Raw genomic sequence first — 19335 nt, 5'->3', positions numbered from 1 at the left:
CTTGTAATTCCTGATGTTGGTCAGCTGGCATGCGATAAAAGAAATATGTACGACACCCCATCACCACCACCACTTTCAGGGTGAAATATTTGTTGTGTTGTCTATAGCATTCCGATGTCCTATCCTTATTAGAAAGATGCTTCTAGTAGCTCTAGGCACGATGTACAGGGCTTTTTTTTATCCTTCACGGATTTTTTTTTTCTTTTTGTAAAACAGCTATGAGCATGATAGGTACCGTTTTTGGAGGTGGGTTATATGGCGAGGTGGACATTGTCTCGAAGAGAGTTTGTAACGACTGTGTGACTAATTACCTCAGATTCATTAATTAGCTGTTTAATTAGGGGTTTTCGGGCAAAAGTGGGATAGACAATTCTCGTTGAAAGCATTTCCTTTTATTTTTTGTCTTACTAACGGAAAGCAATTTGTGGATATTAATGGGTGTTCGTTTCAGATGGGTTTTGTTACTTGAGGTGTTCTTCATGGAATCGTATTGGGACCATTATTATTTTTAATATACATAAATGACTTGACCTCAGTATTACCTGAAGTGATATCATTAAGAATGTTCGCCGATGATTGCATTCTTTGCATGGAAATAGAGGATCCGGCAGATCATTTGTTGCTACAGAGATCGGTCGTGGCTATTGCAGAATGAACATGGTGGGGAACGACAAAGACGACACACGTGCGCACGTTTCCGTGTGTGTCGTCCTTGTCCCTGTGTGTTCTCCATCATGTTAAAACCCTACCAACATGCTCTACACATTCTCGCACCGCTATTGTAGGATGGTGTAATGTATGCCGAATGGAATGTAACCTAAAGACAGTACTCATGCGTATTACAAGGCAGAAGTCGTCAAGTTTAATTACTCTCTTCGCGAATCTAACATCTCACTAGTGAAAAGTTAAACATTAGGGGTGACACTCACTAGCAACCTAATATGATCGTTGGATATTGCCAAAGTCTGTACTGCGGCAATAAGGAAATTACGGTTCATTCAAAGAAAATTCGATAATGCTCCTTTTCCAACTAAAATCGCAACCCATAATGCTTATGTAAGATCTAAGAGAGTACGCAGCCATTCTGTGGGACCCGCATGCCAAAAGGGATATCGATCAATTGGAAAATATATAAAGAAAAGTTACTAGATTTACATTTGGAAAGTGTAGTAGGTATGATTCCCCTCCCAAGTTAAGGCAACAGCACAATATCCCATCCCTTCAGGCAGAAGTTGGGAAGACTCATTTCTGAACAAAGTCATTACAGGAATAGTTAAAGTAAATATTTCAGATTGCTTAAAATATTTTACAACAAGACTAACGAGGCACAGTCAGTCTGCATGGAAGTTGCAGCCGATCCCTGCAAGGACAAATGGTTACATGCATAGCTTTTTTCCTTCGAACTGTATCTGAATGGCCTTCACTGCCCAATGACCAATTTCAGTCTAAAAACTTTGAAAAACAGCTGGAAGGTCTGTTACTGTGATTACTTAAATGTAGGGTATTTGGAACCTCGAATATTATTCAACCATATTATTGTACCGTTTTATGTGCTCCTGTTGTTTTTGTATTATGATTCTGTACATAGGTCATTCCTGCTTTGGCCAAGACTGGCCTGCAGTATTCATAAAATAAATAAATACTTTTAGAAAATCTTGAAGCGAGCACGTGCGTTGAAATATCCATCGCCGAATTTTGCAATGTAAATAAATGAGCCGAAACCGAAACTGTGCGTATCAGAAGCGCAGGGAGGACAGCGCCTATACAATGTCAAAAGGGCCACGTGCTCTAGGGCGATGGAGGTGATCTGTTGGCCGGAACAACCGCATTGCGACCCAGATATGCCGCTGACGAGGAGGAGGGTCATGCGCTCCTGGGGCCCTATTCTCGTCAAAGTAATCGAACACTTACTTTGTGTCTCGCCTGCCATTGGTCGTTACGTGAAGAAGGCGTGAAGAACAGAGATGAATGTCAAGTGCCCTCAACCAATAGCCGAGGACTTGATCCTGCACTCTTCATGCTTTAATCTAGATTGATTACTTTGACGAGACTAGGGCCCCTGAGGCGCATGGCTTTGGTTTCGACTCATTGGCATAGCTATATTCGGAGATGGACGTGTCAACGCACGTGCTTGTTTCAGGATTTGCAAAAAATAGAAATGCTTTCAACGAGGACTGCCTTCTACCTCACTATTCATCCCAATTCATCTAGTTCTCTGCGAGAGGTCGATGTGCGCCTGGTCGTATAACTCGACTGAAAAAAACGGCATGTATGCTGCTCCCATAGATTTTTGTAAAAAAATCTGTAAAGAATAACAAAAAATACCACCCTAAAGGGTGTATTCACATGACGGCAAACGAACGCGTTTGGCCGCCATGGTGGTGGTGGTCACTTTCTCGACGCAGCCGCCGAGATTATCTACGTTTGCTCAAGAACGAAGCCTAAAACGGTGCTTTGAAATCCGGTTAGTCCATCCCCTTGTTTTATCCCGAAGATACTTCGTCATTGTCGTTCTCACGTTTTCTTTTACGAAAACTATGGTTGCCCATTGAAAAGTCACGCAGTTTGTCATCTTTCAATGCCGCTACCACGAAAAGTCACCACCCGTGGGAGGGTCTTACGCGCATGCCACGTCACAACGTGACGTAGGGGAATGCACTCTATATCAAAACATTTATGGCTTTCATGGTAGCTCAATCTGATGTGCATTCTTCAAGATTCCTTGTTCGCCCTTTCTTTCTCTTTTACTCCTGTCTTTCGAAGCTCTGGTGAATTCCGTTAACATATAATACTTGAACCACATTTCATCTCCCGCCTCCAGGTAGCGTACGGCAAAGTTTCCGGCGGAGGCCCAGCTCCTCCTCCACCTCCCGGCCGAACATCGGCAAGCGGATTAGACACCGTGTACAACATCAACACGGAGCAGCAGCGGTACGTCCCTTTCCCCGTGTCCGGCAGTAACGTGGCCGTACACCACCAGACCGACTTGAGCGGTCAACCCGTCCTGTCCACCTTCAGTCCATCGTCCAACGCCTCCATGTCTCCAGTTTTGGCATCCATGCACAATTATGGACCTCCCCTCGTGGATGGCCCCGGCGAAATGGACGGACATCTCGTCTGACATTCAACCGTCGTCTAACAACTCGGCAAACCTAGGCCGAAGGGGAATTCGACCCGTGCCGTGGACACACAAGGAGTCATAGCTTGTGAGCGCATTCAAGCTTGCCGCCCATCGCCGGCCCGCCGATAGCGCGGCTGGCCATTCAAGCTGGACGAGACGGATAAAAGCCTAACTGCAAATGTCATGGCAACGCAAACGCGAATGGTTTTTCCACTCTAAAATTGTATTAAAAAAAAAAAAGTCGTACACCTCGCTGGGGAATGTTCACACGGGGAACATTACTCATTTTATACTAAAATGCGAATACTGTACTAACCTCGAGAGTATTCACACAATGGGAAAGGGAAAATTGAACTACTTATTCGTATCATAATGTCTTTAATCGCTTCGAAATGTAAACCCTTCTCTACTAAACTTATGTTTCTTTCGTTGCAATGCCTTTGCGGTTTGCTGTTTTGCAAAAGGTCGTACACTAATGCGGCAACAATGCGCCACACAGAGCTGTCTACGATGGATGAGTCCGAATTAGAACGCCACTTGTAGTCGAACGGCCACCTACTGTGAACTAGAGACTTCTACTTTCAAAGTGCCAGTGTACTTGAGAAAGCGACGACGGACTGTGCAACGTTCGCCTTCTCAAATCTACGGGACAACTATACTCAAATGCGAGACTTCAGGGCTTTACAATGTGCTCAATCTTCACGACGGTGCAGTCTTTATAGAGACGTCATGTGAACAGCAGTGTACAGACAACCTCCGCTGTGCCTTATAACGAGGGGCAGGGACCTTTCTTGTGAACTTGTGTGGTTGGTTATGCAATGAACTTGCATGCGTGCTACGTGCTCACTTATGTACATGTGTTTGTGTAAGAAGTGTGGTTGTTTTGAAAGCAGTGAGATTCGCTTGCGAGAGCTAACTTATGATTCTACGGCGTGGTGTTGCGAGTCGCAGCACTTGGACTGGCATGTGCGGTTGTACTTACTATAGCTTGTCGTAATTTTTTTTTTCGACGCATATTTCAGAAAGCATTACGTTTTGTACAGTAATAGAGCGTTTGCGTGTCAGAAACTTATGTGAGCTTTTTTTGCAATGAATGAACGGCGGCCGTCATTACTGTAACTTCACCCAATTCACATGAAGCGATCATGTTTTTTCATATTGTCTAGTCAGAGCAAATCGCCAAAGACGCCAAAATATCTCACCAGGCATCTGCTCCAGCTCTGACTGTTGTCGGAGTTGAGAAATTGACTTCCACTGAATATCTAATATGGCTGATGCAGCTTGTAAATTTCTGACAATTACGATGGAGAATTGTAGTGAAATATTTTGCACTTCTGCAAGAAACCAGTACGATGTTCCAGTTCACAACTTGTATTTATTTAATAACGTTATTGATCCGCACACTTGCGTTGAGGTTTCAGCTGCAAATCCGGTATGACGCGGCAGTGACATCTTGAGTACAATACTCTACTGTACATAACCTGTAAAACTCCGGAGCAGGTGGCAATATTGTGCATTTTTCGCTTTTGTTTGGTGCTTTTTCCACGAAGAACATGTTTTTTTTTCTTTGTTCGTTTGTTTCTGCTACGAAAAATACTGAATACAGCAGGAACCTAGTCTTACGACTGTCACCAAAGGACCAATAGGTTTACATTGCCAGCTGAACTGCAGCTATGTGTCGCTTCAGTGTTTCATTTTACTGTTGTTTGACTTGCAGGAAAACATTCATGCAGTAATGCCTTTCACTGTTTGCCCCCTTTTGTTTAGTTTCTTTTTGTATTTATCCTTTCTTCTGTCCCCGTTTGTTCGTTTCATCTGAGATAAAGGCCGGTCGTTCCAAGATAAAGAATCTGATATCTGCATCAGTGTAAACTGGTGTTAATCTACCACATGAGCTGTACAGCAATACACGTTAATAAAAACGCTAGTTCTCTTGGAAAAACAAAGGCGTGTTCATTCTCACGAATAATTTCACATGCATGGAAAGCTCTTTAGGGTGCCCAATACCAATGTGATGACGGTGCCTAAGAAGAGTGCGGTAGAAAGCAGCTGATGTTGGTGTTATTGGCTAAACGTGAAGCGGCTAATCTATGCTTGAGTGCTTTCCCTGTCAGCGCTACTTCGTCCTGCTGAGGGCGCCGCTAAGGTTCCTGCTGGACGCTGGACTCCTGGGCATTTTGTGACGTCTCCCTACAGTGCCTACCTGAACAGCGACTATAGTGCAAGAGCACTCTTCCTTTTTTTTTAGAGAATAGCATGCCTCTTGTATGACTAACATTTCCCTTCTTTCTTTTTTTCCATTAAACATCCCCACCCCCACCCCCAATGAAGAATAAGGAAAGACTAAGATGGAAACGATACCCTCTTCACATTTCCTGGCTTTCTAGTGCAACCAGTTTTACCTTTATGGAACAGGCATCGGTTCCCTGAAGTGCGCGGAGCGTTGTACAGGCGACGTGTTCCTCGCGGCCCCATGTCTGCTGCTGCCTGCTCCGCACTCTGCTGCGCTATCCTCACAGCAACATACATATCACTTCGTAGTCTTCGCGGGTAGGAGATGAAACAAACTTCCTGGACCACCGCTTTGTCGTGCCTGAGTGTCGTTGGTACGTGGGAGCATAGGTCGAACAACGCAAAGCGCTTCGACGTTCGCGTTGAAAATGGCGGCCCTGTGTGCTGTATTCGTTGGAGAAGGTATTAGGGAGTTTTAGTAGACCGTTCCGTAACGCACGGAACGTTAACGCAGAGTACGTAGTTATCGCTACCGTCAAACGGGTAGCAAGAGAGTTTTAGCAGATCGTCAGGCAACGCTACGATCGGTACGGTAAGAACTGTGCTGCCATCCAACGGCGATAACATGAACTACCGTTCCCAAGTTCTCTGAGTATCTATTTCCGAACGAATTGCCTAATATAACTACGTTTCCGTTCCTGCGCACGCGCTCTTGCTCACGTGGAGAATAGCGTTCCTTCCGTTCACTGCGTAACGGTCTACTAAAACTTTCTCTTGCTAATGACGAGCCGGTGCGAATTCCCGCGCAAGCACAGAGAGATCACCGTTTTCCACAATGAAATATACCGTGTTCGAGGTCAGCGCGAGAAGTGCGATGTGATCAGGCCGTCATAAAACAGCAACGTGCTGCGTGCAGTCTCACGGAGTATAGTAGTCGTAACAATCTGTTTATTGCGCGCAGAGCATAAAAAGGGTTCGCAAAACGAGGTATAAATGTTACAAGACCATGTTATCGTTTCTTGTCAATATCGCGGAGATACAATACTCATTCGACTGTTTTCACTGTGCATTTTTCCTGGCAGCTGAAAAGCAAAGCTCGACAAGGAGACGAAGCGACGATGTTCTCCCATTGGTTCAATCGACCTAAAAGACTGATCGCGGAAATGGATGTCATTCTGGCATTCGCACAACTCACTTCTTCATGTGGGCAAAAATTATGTACTTTATTTAGATTTTATTTGAACTTCGTTACTGTTACCAGGGGCACCTGTGGCCGAAAGTTCGTTTTGTGCGGCCCGCCAAGCGGTTGAGCGACGGTGGTGTTCCTGCCCATTTTACTGCCTCTCACGCAGGGCCGACGAGAGTGGTGTATTGGTGCTTTATGGCACAAGAGCAGCTAGCCGACGAAAGTGGAACAAAGGCCAACCGAACGCAATAACGAAGTAGTAAGGAACGCGAGAGGACGCCCAACAAACAAGAGTGCTATTGGTTGGTTGCATCACTGGTTCCCTCTGGTTACGGCGCGGCTGTACGGCAAACGAAAACGTCTGTGCTGCTTCCTGTGAAGTCGAACGATACATTTGAAGAGACAGAGCTCTGCTTTTGGCTCCGCCGACAGGTTGTATTTGTCAACGGACGCCATTCAGGATGCCGCACGCAATTCGCCTCGACTGTTAGAATTCCCTGTTTTGGCTGCGGTGAGGTAACTGTACATGAAACAGCTGTCTTTATCGTTGTCAGATTGGTCAGATTCGTATAGTACAGTGTTGCTGCATTCACAATTATCGGCACTGTGGTCGTTGTGCTGTGGCGCCGGTTGCCGATGATCTAAACTGTTGACAGTCTACATTTGTCTCCTCTTTTTCGCACAACCGAAACTGCAACGTCAGAATATACACAGTTTCTCTACGTGACGGTGAATTGTTCTCGTGATGTCAAATGACGATAAGCATCTCAAAAAGTCTGCGGTGATCCTATCCTAAGTAGTGCGTTTCAGAGGTTTAAGCGTTTAAGCGTGGCTACGGTGGCTGCATGAGGTTGTGTAGGGCGACTTTTATGGCACATAGAAGCCCAGTTTTGGTAGCCACACTATAAAGATACATTTGTAAGGCAAAGTTATACCTTATATCAAAGTTATATCGATTACACTAGGTATACAAAAATTGCTTGGTCCCTGGCCATATCCAGCCCCCAACGCTCTGCCCTCAAAGCTGTCTTCACCTTTCTGGGTACTATAGGACTGCGATCCTTTTTGTGAAAGGGCTCATTATTTCATTCCCCGCATCACCACCAGCAATGGGGTAGAGTATCGCCCCTGGCGATGAAACTCCCCATTGGTCATCTCACAATAAAGTTGTTGTTTTTGTTACATCTTATACACCGTTTTCCAGCCAACCTCGCACACAGCAAGGAAGAAAAAGATACCATGGGCGGAGCATACGACACGTGTGCTTTCCTTCTCTCTGGCTTGTGCTCTAAACAGTTTTCAACACGCTCCCCCGGCTAGACGGCGCTGCGCTTTCCATATGGAGGCGTCCACGGGAAAACGGTGCTGGAGTGTGCTGGGTGCGAGGCTGGCTGGAAAACGGTGTATAAGATGTGTTACATAGTGTATTACAATAAGATAACCGCTGTAAACCGCGTCATTCTTAAAATGTTGATTTACCGCTCTACCCTGATCACTGCACTCGCACTCTGCCACTTGGCCTTGTGTGCCTTGTGCCCCAAGCGAGTCGAGTGCAATAGGGGTGGACGGGTAGGTGGAAGGCCTTGAACAGGCTCCTGCAACTAAAGAACATTGATAAGACACATACCGTCCACCCCTATTGCACTCGACTTTAAGTACATTGTGCTGCTTGGGGCTCTTCTTTTTCTGATAACCACCCTTTCTGTCAGGCAGGCAGCCTATTCCGTAAACGTCACGTCACGCCACGCCACGCCACCACCAGTGAGAGTACCGGACATACTACCAGGGCCGGCGATAGGGGGAGGGGGAGCATGACAACGGCCTTAGGCCCCGCGTACAACTAAGAACGACTGATTTTATTGTTTTTTTTTTGGTCGGATGTACACTCCCACGCGCGAAAATGCCACTGAAAGAGAAATAAAGAGAAGAGTATGTTATGTACCATCCCGTCGAGTGATGAGAAAAGAATGAAGCGAGGCTGTCCAGGGGGGGAGTAACGTCTTAATGTGCTCGCTGTTGTTGGCCATACAGAAGTGGTCTTCCAAGGTCTTCATGTTCACACATAGGTATCGCGTATCACGTATACATCAGCTCGTAGAATCGAACTCGGGAACTCGTGTTACAGGGAGGTTTCTGAGCTTCATCCAGTGTTTGCATCAATGATAATCCCTTAAAGCCCCAGGACAGATTTTCTCTTCAGGAGGTAAGGAAGATTCGATTGGCCCCGAAATGGGAGAGGATCATCAGTGACGGAACCAAAATAACAAGAATATGAGCGCGCTGTTCCAGTCCGCCTTCGGTCCCGCATCCGCGCGTATCATAGACGCTAATCTATCGCGGAATGATAGAGCGGAGTCTTCTCCACGTCTGGAAGGATAAAAACGTCGAAGCGAGGTGCTCGAACGACTGAAAGCATTTCAATTCAGGAAAGATCCTTTTCCGGAATGTGTCCACCGCGGGGTTCCTCCTATCATTATTTCCAATGGGACACGTTGTATTGGTCGCACCGGTGTAGGCGGAGAGTGGAACATGCTCGAAAAAGAAAATGAATGAGAAAGATGCCACACTGGATGATACACTCGAGCGAGAAAATAAATGTTTCGATAAGGTGACATCTGGGCTCATTTAAAGCGTGCCCTGGAGTATTCCTTGGGATGGCTAAAATGACGCTCCTGCTTTATCTCAATAGATATCCCATTTCTCATGAATTTGTTACCTCGGAATGACTGTTTCGGACAGCACGCACGCGACACAAGCAGCACGAGTAAAATATGTGCAACGCAGAGATGAAGGCTTAGAGGGGTATGCGTCCCCTTGTCATAGAGCCGGACACTTCCTTTCCTGGGTTCCTCAGCTTCCTTGTCGAAACGTACGCTCGGTGTCCCGTGTTGAGAAATCTTTACTCATTCCTACGCTCCAGCCCAGCTTCAACCTTCACCGGGAACAACAAAAACGTATTCATTTCACGTGAGCGCACTTCAAAGGATACTTCGAACGATAAACACAATGACAATGCGACAGCATTGAATGTTCATGAGTGGACAGTAATACCCGACCAAAGTACGTATTTTCACGCGTATTAGCCGCACCGCAGATAAGCCGCAAGACTCGTTTTTAGATACATTTTGAAAATGTTTTTGCAGATAAGCCGCGGGTAATACGACGCGACAGCTTTGTGCGCTAAACCAGTGATGCACATACAAAATCAATAGAGACTCTCAACGCTCGTCGACGTCGCACTCCCTACTAGCTGCCCTGTTCCTGTACTGGTCCGCGAAGTTGACGACTTTTAGTGTGGTAGCTGTGCCTCCGCGTTGGAGCCATGACTCACCTCTAACTGTCGTGCCCGTGTCCACGAATGCTGCTGCTCTCGTCAAATGAGAACTAACGCTTATCTGACCACGTTTTATCCCGATGTCAGGTGTATTGAACCCTTCCTGTGGGTCTGCCAGCAAAGGAGACTGTAGGGAAGGCCATAAACCCTGTGGTCCACATTCCGGTGTATGCATGTATAACAAAGGAGGTCAGTTCTAGTGTTCTACTAAGATCGGATTGTGCCCTTGTTGCGTGTTTTTCGTGGATTGACGGGTTAGTGGTGTTCCAAGAGACACGAATCACTGTCACCCCTTTTGTTAAAGCCCGCCCCTGTTCGGTATTGTTCGTTCCACTGGGAGGGCGGTCCTGTTCCGAAAAACATGAGGCACTGTCGGCCCTTTCGTTTAATCCGGGGTATAGGGAAAATACCAGGGAAAAATAGTCATCAGATAAGCCGCACCCGCGGATAAGCCGCACAGCGTCCGCGAAAAAAAAAAATCGCGCATAAGCCGCGGCTAATACGCGTGAAAATACGGTACTGAGGTATATCTTTTAGGAATCAGTCATTTACATTTCTGCGCCTTTTTCACGTTGGTTCCGAACGTAGGAGAAAATGCGGTCTCGGTTTGCCTTAGGAGGATAACCAAAAGGAAAAAAAGAAATCAAAGGAAGACAGACGTAGGCCGCACTTTTGCGCCCGGTCACTCCACGACACTTGACTTGGTCTCCACTTTCGACTGCCGCTGCAAAGCTACCTCTTGTGTGCCTCGCGACGTGCGCGTCATTATCTATCTGGGCGATATTGGATACATAGTGCTCGCTGATGGCCTAGCGTTGTGTGTCACTGCTCGCTGAGGACCATTACTCCGTTGGAAACTGATCTACGCTTCCGTGGATGCAGAACGAACTTTCTACATGTGCGGAGTAGAGCCGGGGGTTACACGAACCCTACAGAAACGGGTTGGGTTGACTTATCGCACCTCCTCACATCAATCCTCCCTAGACGATTGGTTGACACGGCCTGAGGGGAGAGGATTCGCAGCGATAAACCAACTCGATCCGCTTTTGTCGAGTTCATGTAAACGCGGCCCCAGATGTACAACCTGTGCCAAACCTGATTCAATATACCTTAAAGCACACATGTGGCGGTCCCAGTGCTTGTTATGATTCGTAGCAAGCACACGTGAAATAAATACGTGTTTTTGTTGTTTCCGGTGAAGGTTGAAGCTGAGTTGGAGTGCAGAAATAATTGAATGTGTCCATTTTGCAACAAGGGGCACCAAACACATGGCCAACTGCACATGGCAACAAGGAAGTTGAGAAACTTACGAAACGAATTTGGGGGGGGGGGGGGGGCTAACACCATGGAACGCACCCCTTGCTAAGCATTCATCTCAGCGTAGCACATATTTTACTCGTGCTGCTTGTGTCGCGTGCTTACTGTCCCTGACAGTGGTTTATCCAGAAATCCAAGCATGTGGGTGTATTGTGAAACAATGGGGGAATAGTTGGGGAAGTCCCCACTTTGTATGAGTGCACGGGTAAAAAGTTAGGGGGGTGTCGTCAAACATCTGGGGGATGTTGAGGGTGCAGGGGGTTCTGCATAAATCACTGGTCCTCGACTTCTCATACTTTATGATCCGAAACAGTCATTATGAGGTAACCGAAATTCATGGGAAATAGCATACCTGTTGGGATTAGCGTCATCAGGAGGTACATTATTGTAGCCATCATAGGGAATGCTCAAGGGCACACTGTAAATGAACCCAGAGGTCCCCTTACAGTGCATTTATTTTCTTGCTCAAGTGCCTCATCCAGCGTGGCTCTTTCTCATTCATTTGATTCTTCGAGCATGTTCCACTCCCCGCCGGTACCAGTAGGAACAATACAACAAGCCCCATCCGAAACAATGATCGGAGGAACTTCGCGGTGGACACATGCTGGAAAAGGACCTTTCCTGAATCGAAATGCTTTCTGTCGTTCGAGCACGTCGCCTGCACACGTTTATCTCTGAACGTTGAGACGATCCGGCTCTATCATTCCACGATAGATTAATAGACTATGATGATCGCGGACGCGCGACAAAAGGCGGGCCGAGACAGCGCGCTCATTTTCTTGTTATTTTCGTTTCGTCACTGATCATCCTCTCCCATTTCGAAAAGAAAATCTGTCCTGGGACTTTAACAACTAGCTTCTTTATTATTTCACCATCAGTCACTTGTGGCTCATTTACTTTCCCAGTTGTGCACATCTGAGGTTGAGAGAATCCCAATTAGGGAACCAAATACTGAACTATACAGAGCGTTTCTTTTTAGCTTTAGCTAACGAATTTTGAATAAATGAATGAATGAATGACAATGAAAATTGACAAAAATTGACAAAAAAATTGAAAATGAATAACAAAATGAAAGAGGGAGTTGATGTAGGACGCTTTTACTTTTCTCATTGGATTACTCGGCGGGGCTGCTACTAGGAAGCCGTATTTTTTTTTTTTTTTTTTCACTTAGGGGACTAATTAGCAGAGATATTTTAATCAACTTTTTAATTAATACCTTCAGGGAGCACATTGCAACTGCGATATTAAAGCCTTATCTCCACATGATCCGCTCGAACCACTGATGAAACACAAAAGCAATCGCAGCGCCGCGCTACAGACCTAACTATTTCACCTCCGCCGTCTGCTGCAAACCGCAAAGGATCGGCAAAAGAGCGACAGTGACGTCCATATTTCCGCTCCTCACGTCACGTCACCGAAAAACGTCATACGCGATATGGGTTAGCCCTTATCGCGGTTTGTTTCACGATCGTTGTTTTGTTTTTCATTCTTCCTTCTTTATTTTCTTCCTTGTGTTCACATTCATTCGCCGTATCACTCCTTTCATTCTGCTGGACACGGCTCTTGCCCTTTACCGGTACGATAAGCGCTGATGTGTAGTGGTGGCGCCAAAGCTCCTTGCAAGCAAAAAGAAAAAGATCGTGAAACCTAACGCGATAAGGGTTTTCTTGTATCGCGTATGACGCCTTTCTGTGACGTTACGGGCCAGTTCTCACTTGGCGACGCCCGACGCGGCGTCGTGAGCGGCCGGCAGAAATAGACGCTCGTTTGCGGAGTCGGGAGAGGAGAAACGTCGAGCCAAAAACACTGCCATGTCGAAGTTCTTTCACGACGTCGGCGAGAACTGCCGAGAACGATATACTGGCGACCAATAAGGTGACACAGAAAGGCCACGCCTCCTGATTTTTCGTCCGCTTTGGACGACGGAATGCCACTGTGGTGGGAACATGAAAATCGTGCGCGCTGACGGGGCGGCGGAAGTAGAGGCGCATTTCCGCCGCCCCGTCAGCGCGCACGATTTTCGTGTTCCCACCACAGTGGCCTTCCGTCGTCCAAAGCGGACGAAAAATCAGGAGGCGTGGCCTTTCTGTGTCACCTAATTGGTCACCAGCTGTCGTTCTCGGCAGCTCTCGCCGACGTCGTGAAAAAAGGTCGGCATGGCAGTTTTTTTTGTTTTTTTTTTTTGCTCGACGTCTCTCTTCTCCCGACTCCGGAAACGCGCGTCTATTTCCGCCGCCCGCAGTTTGCAGCAGACGGCGGAGGTGGAGTTGTTAGTTTTGTAGCGCGAGCTGCGGTTACTTTTGTGCTTCATTAGTAGTTCTAACGGATCGTTACGAGATCAGGCTTTTGTATCACAATTGCATTGTGTCCCTTAAAGTTAATAATTAAAAAGTTAATCAAAATATATATGTTAATTAGTCCCCTAATTGCGAAAAAGTACGGTTTCCTAGTAGCAGCCCCGTCGAGTAATCAAATGACAAAAGTAAAAGCGTCCTAAGGCAACTCCCCTTTTTATGAACATTTCTTGCAGCTAAAAAGAAACACCCTGTATAAGGTATGGTCAGGCGCTTTTTCGTGAAGCTATTTTTTTATCCGGTGCTTCGTTGCAACATTCGTATCTGCTTCGAACGAAAAACCTATTAGTGTTATTACATGTCGAAAATGAAGAAAACAATAGCGCAAAAAACAATGAACCTAGAGGACGCAAATTTCGCAGTTGTCTCCTGAGAGGTGAAAAGTAGACACGGCCCTGTTCGGCTTGGCAACGTTTAGTCGGGTAATCGCGTTTGCAAGGAGATACGCTGCAGATCGGATTGAACCCAGGCAGCCGCAGCATACCGTGAACAAGAGCACATATGATACGGGAGCCAGAAAACTCACGGCGAACTGCCTTCCCCAACGGAACGGTTAAAGATGGAGTACTTCCCTGCAGTTATTGACCAGGCAGTGCAATCAATGGCAAAACATTTTGATACGATGAAGTCCTACTGGAACATATTCGGGTTCTTGTTTAATCTGAAAGGCTTACGTGCAATGCCTGGTGACGAACTGTAGATGGTCTATGTCGCATAACCGCCACTACCTAGTTCAGGCCATACATCAGAGGTCGTGCTCCTCTTACAATCTCTCCAACCATACCGTGGTGCTATACGCCGACATAAACGGCTCAAGTCACCGCGTCCTGTCTGGAGTATGGGGACCCAAGGGTTAGGCTGACAGTTCCGAATCTCTCTGTGATGAAATATGTGCCTATCTGTGTTCAGCGGCACTTGACTGAAACTTAATCTATAACATCCAAGACCGAGTGGTACTATAGAGAGATGGATCCACTAAAACGACTGTATCGACATGTGCCTTCGTCATACCCGCCTGTGGGGTGCGTTTGTCCCATGCGACATCGTCGACAGCAGCTGAACCGTACGCTCTGCTCATGGCTATGGAATATATAGCGCCGGCTCACTCACGGATTAAGTGGGTGATTATCTCAGATTCCCAGGCTGTTCTGCAGTCCCTTGTGTCTTCAGCGCTGTCAACCTTGTAATTGATGATATTGTGAAACTACACGCAGAGGCGGTGGCTGCTGGACACGGCATGTTCTTTCAATGGATCCAAGGACATTGCGGCATACCTGGGCATAATGCGCGTGATGATGCGGCACGCAGAGCACATCAGAAGCGTGCGTCACGACTCATCTATTAAGCATGGTTCACACTAGTGCGTTCAGCGGCATGCGGGCGCCTGCGTGCGTATGCGTGCGGTGTAAGCAATCCGTTCCGCTGTTCACATACCTGCGTCCGAATGCGTGCGTCACCAAACCGTAAGCCAATGAGCACTGAGCGAGATTTCCACTCCGGTGGCCGCCATGTTGGAAACAGTCTCGCAGAGAGAAACCTAACTACTGTGCACGCTCGGAAGGCGGCCTCGCAATTCGTTCTCCGCTTGCGGGCTGTTGCGTGCGTCGGAAAAAGTTGAGCTCGGGCGAACTCCTTGCGTCCTGCTGCGGGAGGTCTCACACGTATCTGTTGCCACGGTAACCAACGCCCGCACGCATCCGCACGCAGCAGAACGCACTAGTGTGAACCATGCTTTAGAGCAAGTCCGACGCTAGGGCCTATTTCTCCTTTTTTTTTTATTATTATTATCGACTCAAGTCAACTCAACTCAACGAACTGTTCAAGCACTGTGAATCTAGAGAATGCTTTCAAGGACGACAAAGCTAACGATTTAGAAGGAAAGGATCTTCGTGCGGAACTTAAGATATTCCGCGAAGTTGTGGCTGAAGGAAGCTCCACACTTGAAGCTCTGTAGTTTACCAGAAGTTTCACCGAGCTATCGAAACACTGTCGTGGCCTGCAGAATACTCCTTACCTGATTATCCCCCTCACAGTCGCCAGCGGAAAGCGGTCGTTTTCAAAGCTGAAGATGATAAAGAACTACCTCCGGTCTACGATGACCCAAGAGCGCCTATGTAGCCTCGCCTTAATTTCTATTCAGTAAGACATCGCGGCCCAAATTGATCACCAAGCACTAATAAATGAGCTCGCGGAGAAAAAGGCGCGAAGAGCCACTTTTCAGTAATAGTTCTGTCACATGTCCACGGAGGGGATTTGCTGGTAACGCAGAGCGCGTGCAAATAAAATGGGTGTCCAACAGAGTTCTCATGAGTAGTTTAGGCCAGACAAGAAAGAGAGGGTGAATATGTTGGCTCCAGGACACGCGGTGTCGTGCGGAAAAGTTGCCCCTAAAATAAGTTTCTTCTTTTTTCTTCATTTGAATTGTGACATTAAGTAGGAGAGAGACACGCGTACAGAGCCTGCGAAAGAGGAGGAGGTCATTCCGGGCCCAACCTTCTTTAGGTTCCTTCACGACCTATGGCACTATGTTACAGAGACCTGAGGAGAACGGCCCAGGCTTCTCTAGGGGCCCTCACAACCGATGGCACTGTGTTACCGAGACCTGAGGATAACAGCCCGGGCAGGAGCAGCAGGATTCATCCCCGGGGTCCGTAATTTCTCTCACCAGCCCTGCGGGCATGTACGCAAAATTTTGCACCCCTTCTTCCCTGTTGCCAGATCCCGTTTTGCGAAAATCTTTACCTTTCATTATCGCTGGTGTCGAACGGGCCCCACGATCTGCCTCAGGGCCGGCACACCCTTAGCTCCGACCCTGATTACCACACCGTACAGACGTACTTACACCTTTACTACTCACATCCCCTTTTTTTTTTTTCTTTGTCACATCACGTTACAAAATGACAACACCGCCGCATTTCTGCTACGCAATTCGGGAAGAGCTGAAAACTAGAGTCACTAAATAAGCTACGCTTCAGAGTAACGACACTGAGCCGCCATGTTGTTCCGGATGACCTCCAGCGCCATCCATTTAGCGCTCTTCGAAGTGTTGTCTTCTTCCACTGCTGAACTTCACCTTCATTTATTTCTACTGCCAAAAGAGAGGTGGGTCTGGAGGTCATCCGAAATAACATGGCGGCTCTTTTTGCCTCAGTGTCGATACTCTGAAGCGTACCTTATTTAGTGACTCTACTGAAAACACAACTGCATACAGCACGAGGAAAGACTCCCTCCATCACACTTGAGTTAGGAAACGTTTTCTTCTTCCGTTAGGACATAACCTCAGAACCATAAATGCCCAATGAATGCGGCCATCGGACATGCCCTTGCTTCCGCCGTATACTGTGTCCTATTGGGGAGCCCAATTACTAAGTACGCGGCTTCGTAGGCCGGTGTCAGGTGCAGTTAATTGCGACCTGTGTGAATGGCCGTCCCATATCTATGCATTCTATTATGTTATGTCCTGCTTTGTTCACCCCCCATGACTCGGTCGTTTATTCGAACCTCGAAAACAGATCCAGTGTCACCATTATCCGGGAAGTCTGTTTCGAAACACAGGTTTTCTCGTCGCTGGAAAGAGGTTGAAAGACGAGTCGCCTTTCCTGCAATACGTAGAACCGAGACTCGCGGCGCTGCGAAGGAGACTTCATTCTCTAAAGAACACTTTCGCCTTTGAACAATGCACGCAGGCAATTAGGATATTGCAAAACGTCAGGCGAAGCTGTTTTTACTAGAGAGAAACTGATGTTCTGAGGCTGGAATAACATAGAAGGGACAGATACAAACAAAGCCTCAAATTGCCTAAGAACTCAACGATGAAAGATGAAAGTCACTGAAAAGGTTAGCCAGCTGTAGGGATCGAACCGGTAATCGAATCGGTAATCCAGAAGATGTGGGTTCGATCCCTACAGCTGGCTAACCTTTTCAGTGACTTTCATCTTTCATCGCTGTTTTTACTCCTTGCAACTAAAAATGTCAGGGAGAACAAAACGTAGTATGATGACTATTCTTGTCGACAAAACGACAATCTAGCAGACCGGTATAGGAGGTAGAGGAGTCTTTGGAGTGTTCTAAAGGGCAAAACATTTCATCACTGGCATTGCATGTAAAGGGTCGAACGGCAACGTGTTTCAGCAGTACGGGTTGGTGTATACTGTAAACGTATTTTTATTCGCGATCGTACTAATTTTCGCGAATCGCGCATTCAGTCATTTGCGAGGTTATTCGCGAGTATTTAATTTTGCGATTCCGGTGCTGTCTTCTTTCGCGGGATAAACGTCAAGCTCTGTTCGCGAGTAAAATGTGTCGCGATTTTTAGCGGTCGCCAATAATCACGAATCAATAATCACGAATAAAAATACGTTTACAGTATGCTATTGCTACACAAGGGGCCAAATAAGCCCTTACGTTTTATTTCATTTATATAATTAGTAGACACCGGTTACACCGGGCATCAAGACATAATACAACTGATAACCGTGCGAGAAGGTATAGGGCGTGTTGGTTGCTACATATCGAAACATGACGAGGCAACGCGACGGAGTGTCCTCTGTCCGTGTCTCCGTCGCGTTGCCTCATCATGTTTCAATTGATAACATAACGAAATGGAAATTCCAACACATAAACCTACATGTGCCCTATTATAACATATGTGCCCCATCAACAACAAAAGCGTTATTGGCAATGGATAAAAGTAACCGCTTCTTCAAAGTTTTCAATTCTGTCCATAGCAACTAGAAATCCTAGGAAGGAGTTCCAACCTTAGACCTTCTTATCTGTGGTCTAAGTAAGTTCTCAAAATTTGACCTTGCCGTAATTCGAATATTGCCAGTCCGTGTGCATTTTCCGACATATTAACGTCATGTTTTACGGGCTGAAGAGCACAGTGCAAATATGCCCTGACCACCGCAAGCGACAACTTTGTATAACCCCTAAATATTTTGACCCTTTGGAATGACCCTTTCGTGAATGATATGTGAATATTGAAAAGCTTCGCTGTTGTGACTCGATTTACGTTGAGGAGAGGACTGCACTAAGGAGTGGCGGAAATCGGTTAAAGTGCGTCGTGAGCCTACTTCAAGGGGTCTGTGCCGACGTCCGTCTAGGAGAACATGATACCCCCCTCCTCCCCCCCCCCCTGCGGTGGTGGATCCATCCTCTCCACTGGCAACATTGGCGACGTCAACCTGCCACCCCTGTTAATGGAACAACGTCAGTCAAACACAAATATCATCACGTCATAACGTAACGGCATTCTGCACAGCATTCGCGTTAGGAACTCCGCCCGGTTAGAGCTAAGGAATCTCGAGCACGCTCGTGCGTTCCATTTCCATCTACTGTCGATCCGCAACGTAAGTAGACTTGGTGGTCAAGTGAAATGCGCCGTTAATATCACACTGGATCGGGAGGCAGCAGTGTGAGTACGCTCGAACTGTAACATTTCGCGTGTCAGCCTCGTATACAAATTTATTCGCTTATTAAAGGGACTCTGACCAGAAGTTCAACAAATCTTTCGTTTGCATCTATTACGAAGGTACAATCTGCCTCCAAGCCACACGCGAAATATTTTGGCTGTGCGCGGCGGCAAAGTTTGCCAAACGGGGAGCTGAAAACCAGCTTGGCTTTTCCTCCTCAACTCACGCAATCGGCGCCGAAATCTAGCCTCTTTGTAGTGGTTATCCGCCAATTTCCGTGTGAGTGACGAAAACATGAGGTTCATGTTTCATTGGGCGCCCGGACGAGAAGTTCTGTTGTTAGTTTGTGAGAGCGGCGGCATCCGGAATGCGATCTTCAA

The 19335-nt window shown here is 46.8% G+C and overlaps 1 protein-coding gene across 2 annotated transcripts in view; it reads left to right on the top strand.

Moving 5' to 3' along the window:
* Positions 1 to 5057, top strand: part of LOC135386084 (nephrin-like) — a 288664-nt gene extending 283607 nt beyond the window's left edge. For both annotated transcript variants that reach the window (XM_064615808.1, XM_064615807.1), the window contains exon 22: positions 2822 to 5057. In XM_064615808.1, the coding sequence (XP_064471878.1) occupies positions 2822 to 3121 (300 nt within the window). In that variant the 3' untranslated portion in view covers positions 3122 to 5057. The remainder of the gene's footprint in view (positions 1 to 2821) is intronic.
* Positions 5058 to 19335: the final 14278 nt, after the last annotated feature.

This window comes from Ornithodoros turicata, chromosome 2, assembly GCF_037126465.1.
Source record: "Ornithodoros turicata isolate Travis chromosome 2, ASM3712646v1, whole genome shotgun sequence".
In the NCBI taxonomy this organism is placed as follows: Eukaryota; Metazoa; Arthropoda; class Arachnida; order Ixodida; family Argasidae; genus Ornithodoros; species Ornithodoros turicata.
This window is presented reverse-complemented; position numbering and strand designations above follow the sequence as displayed.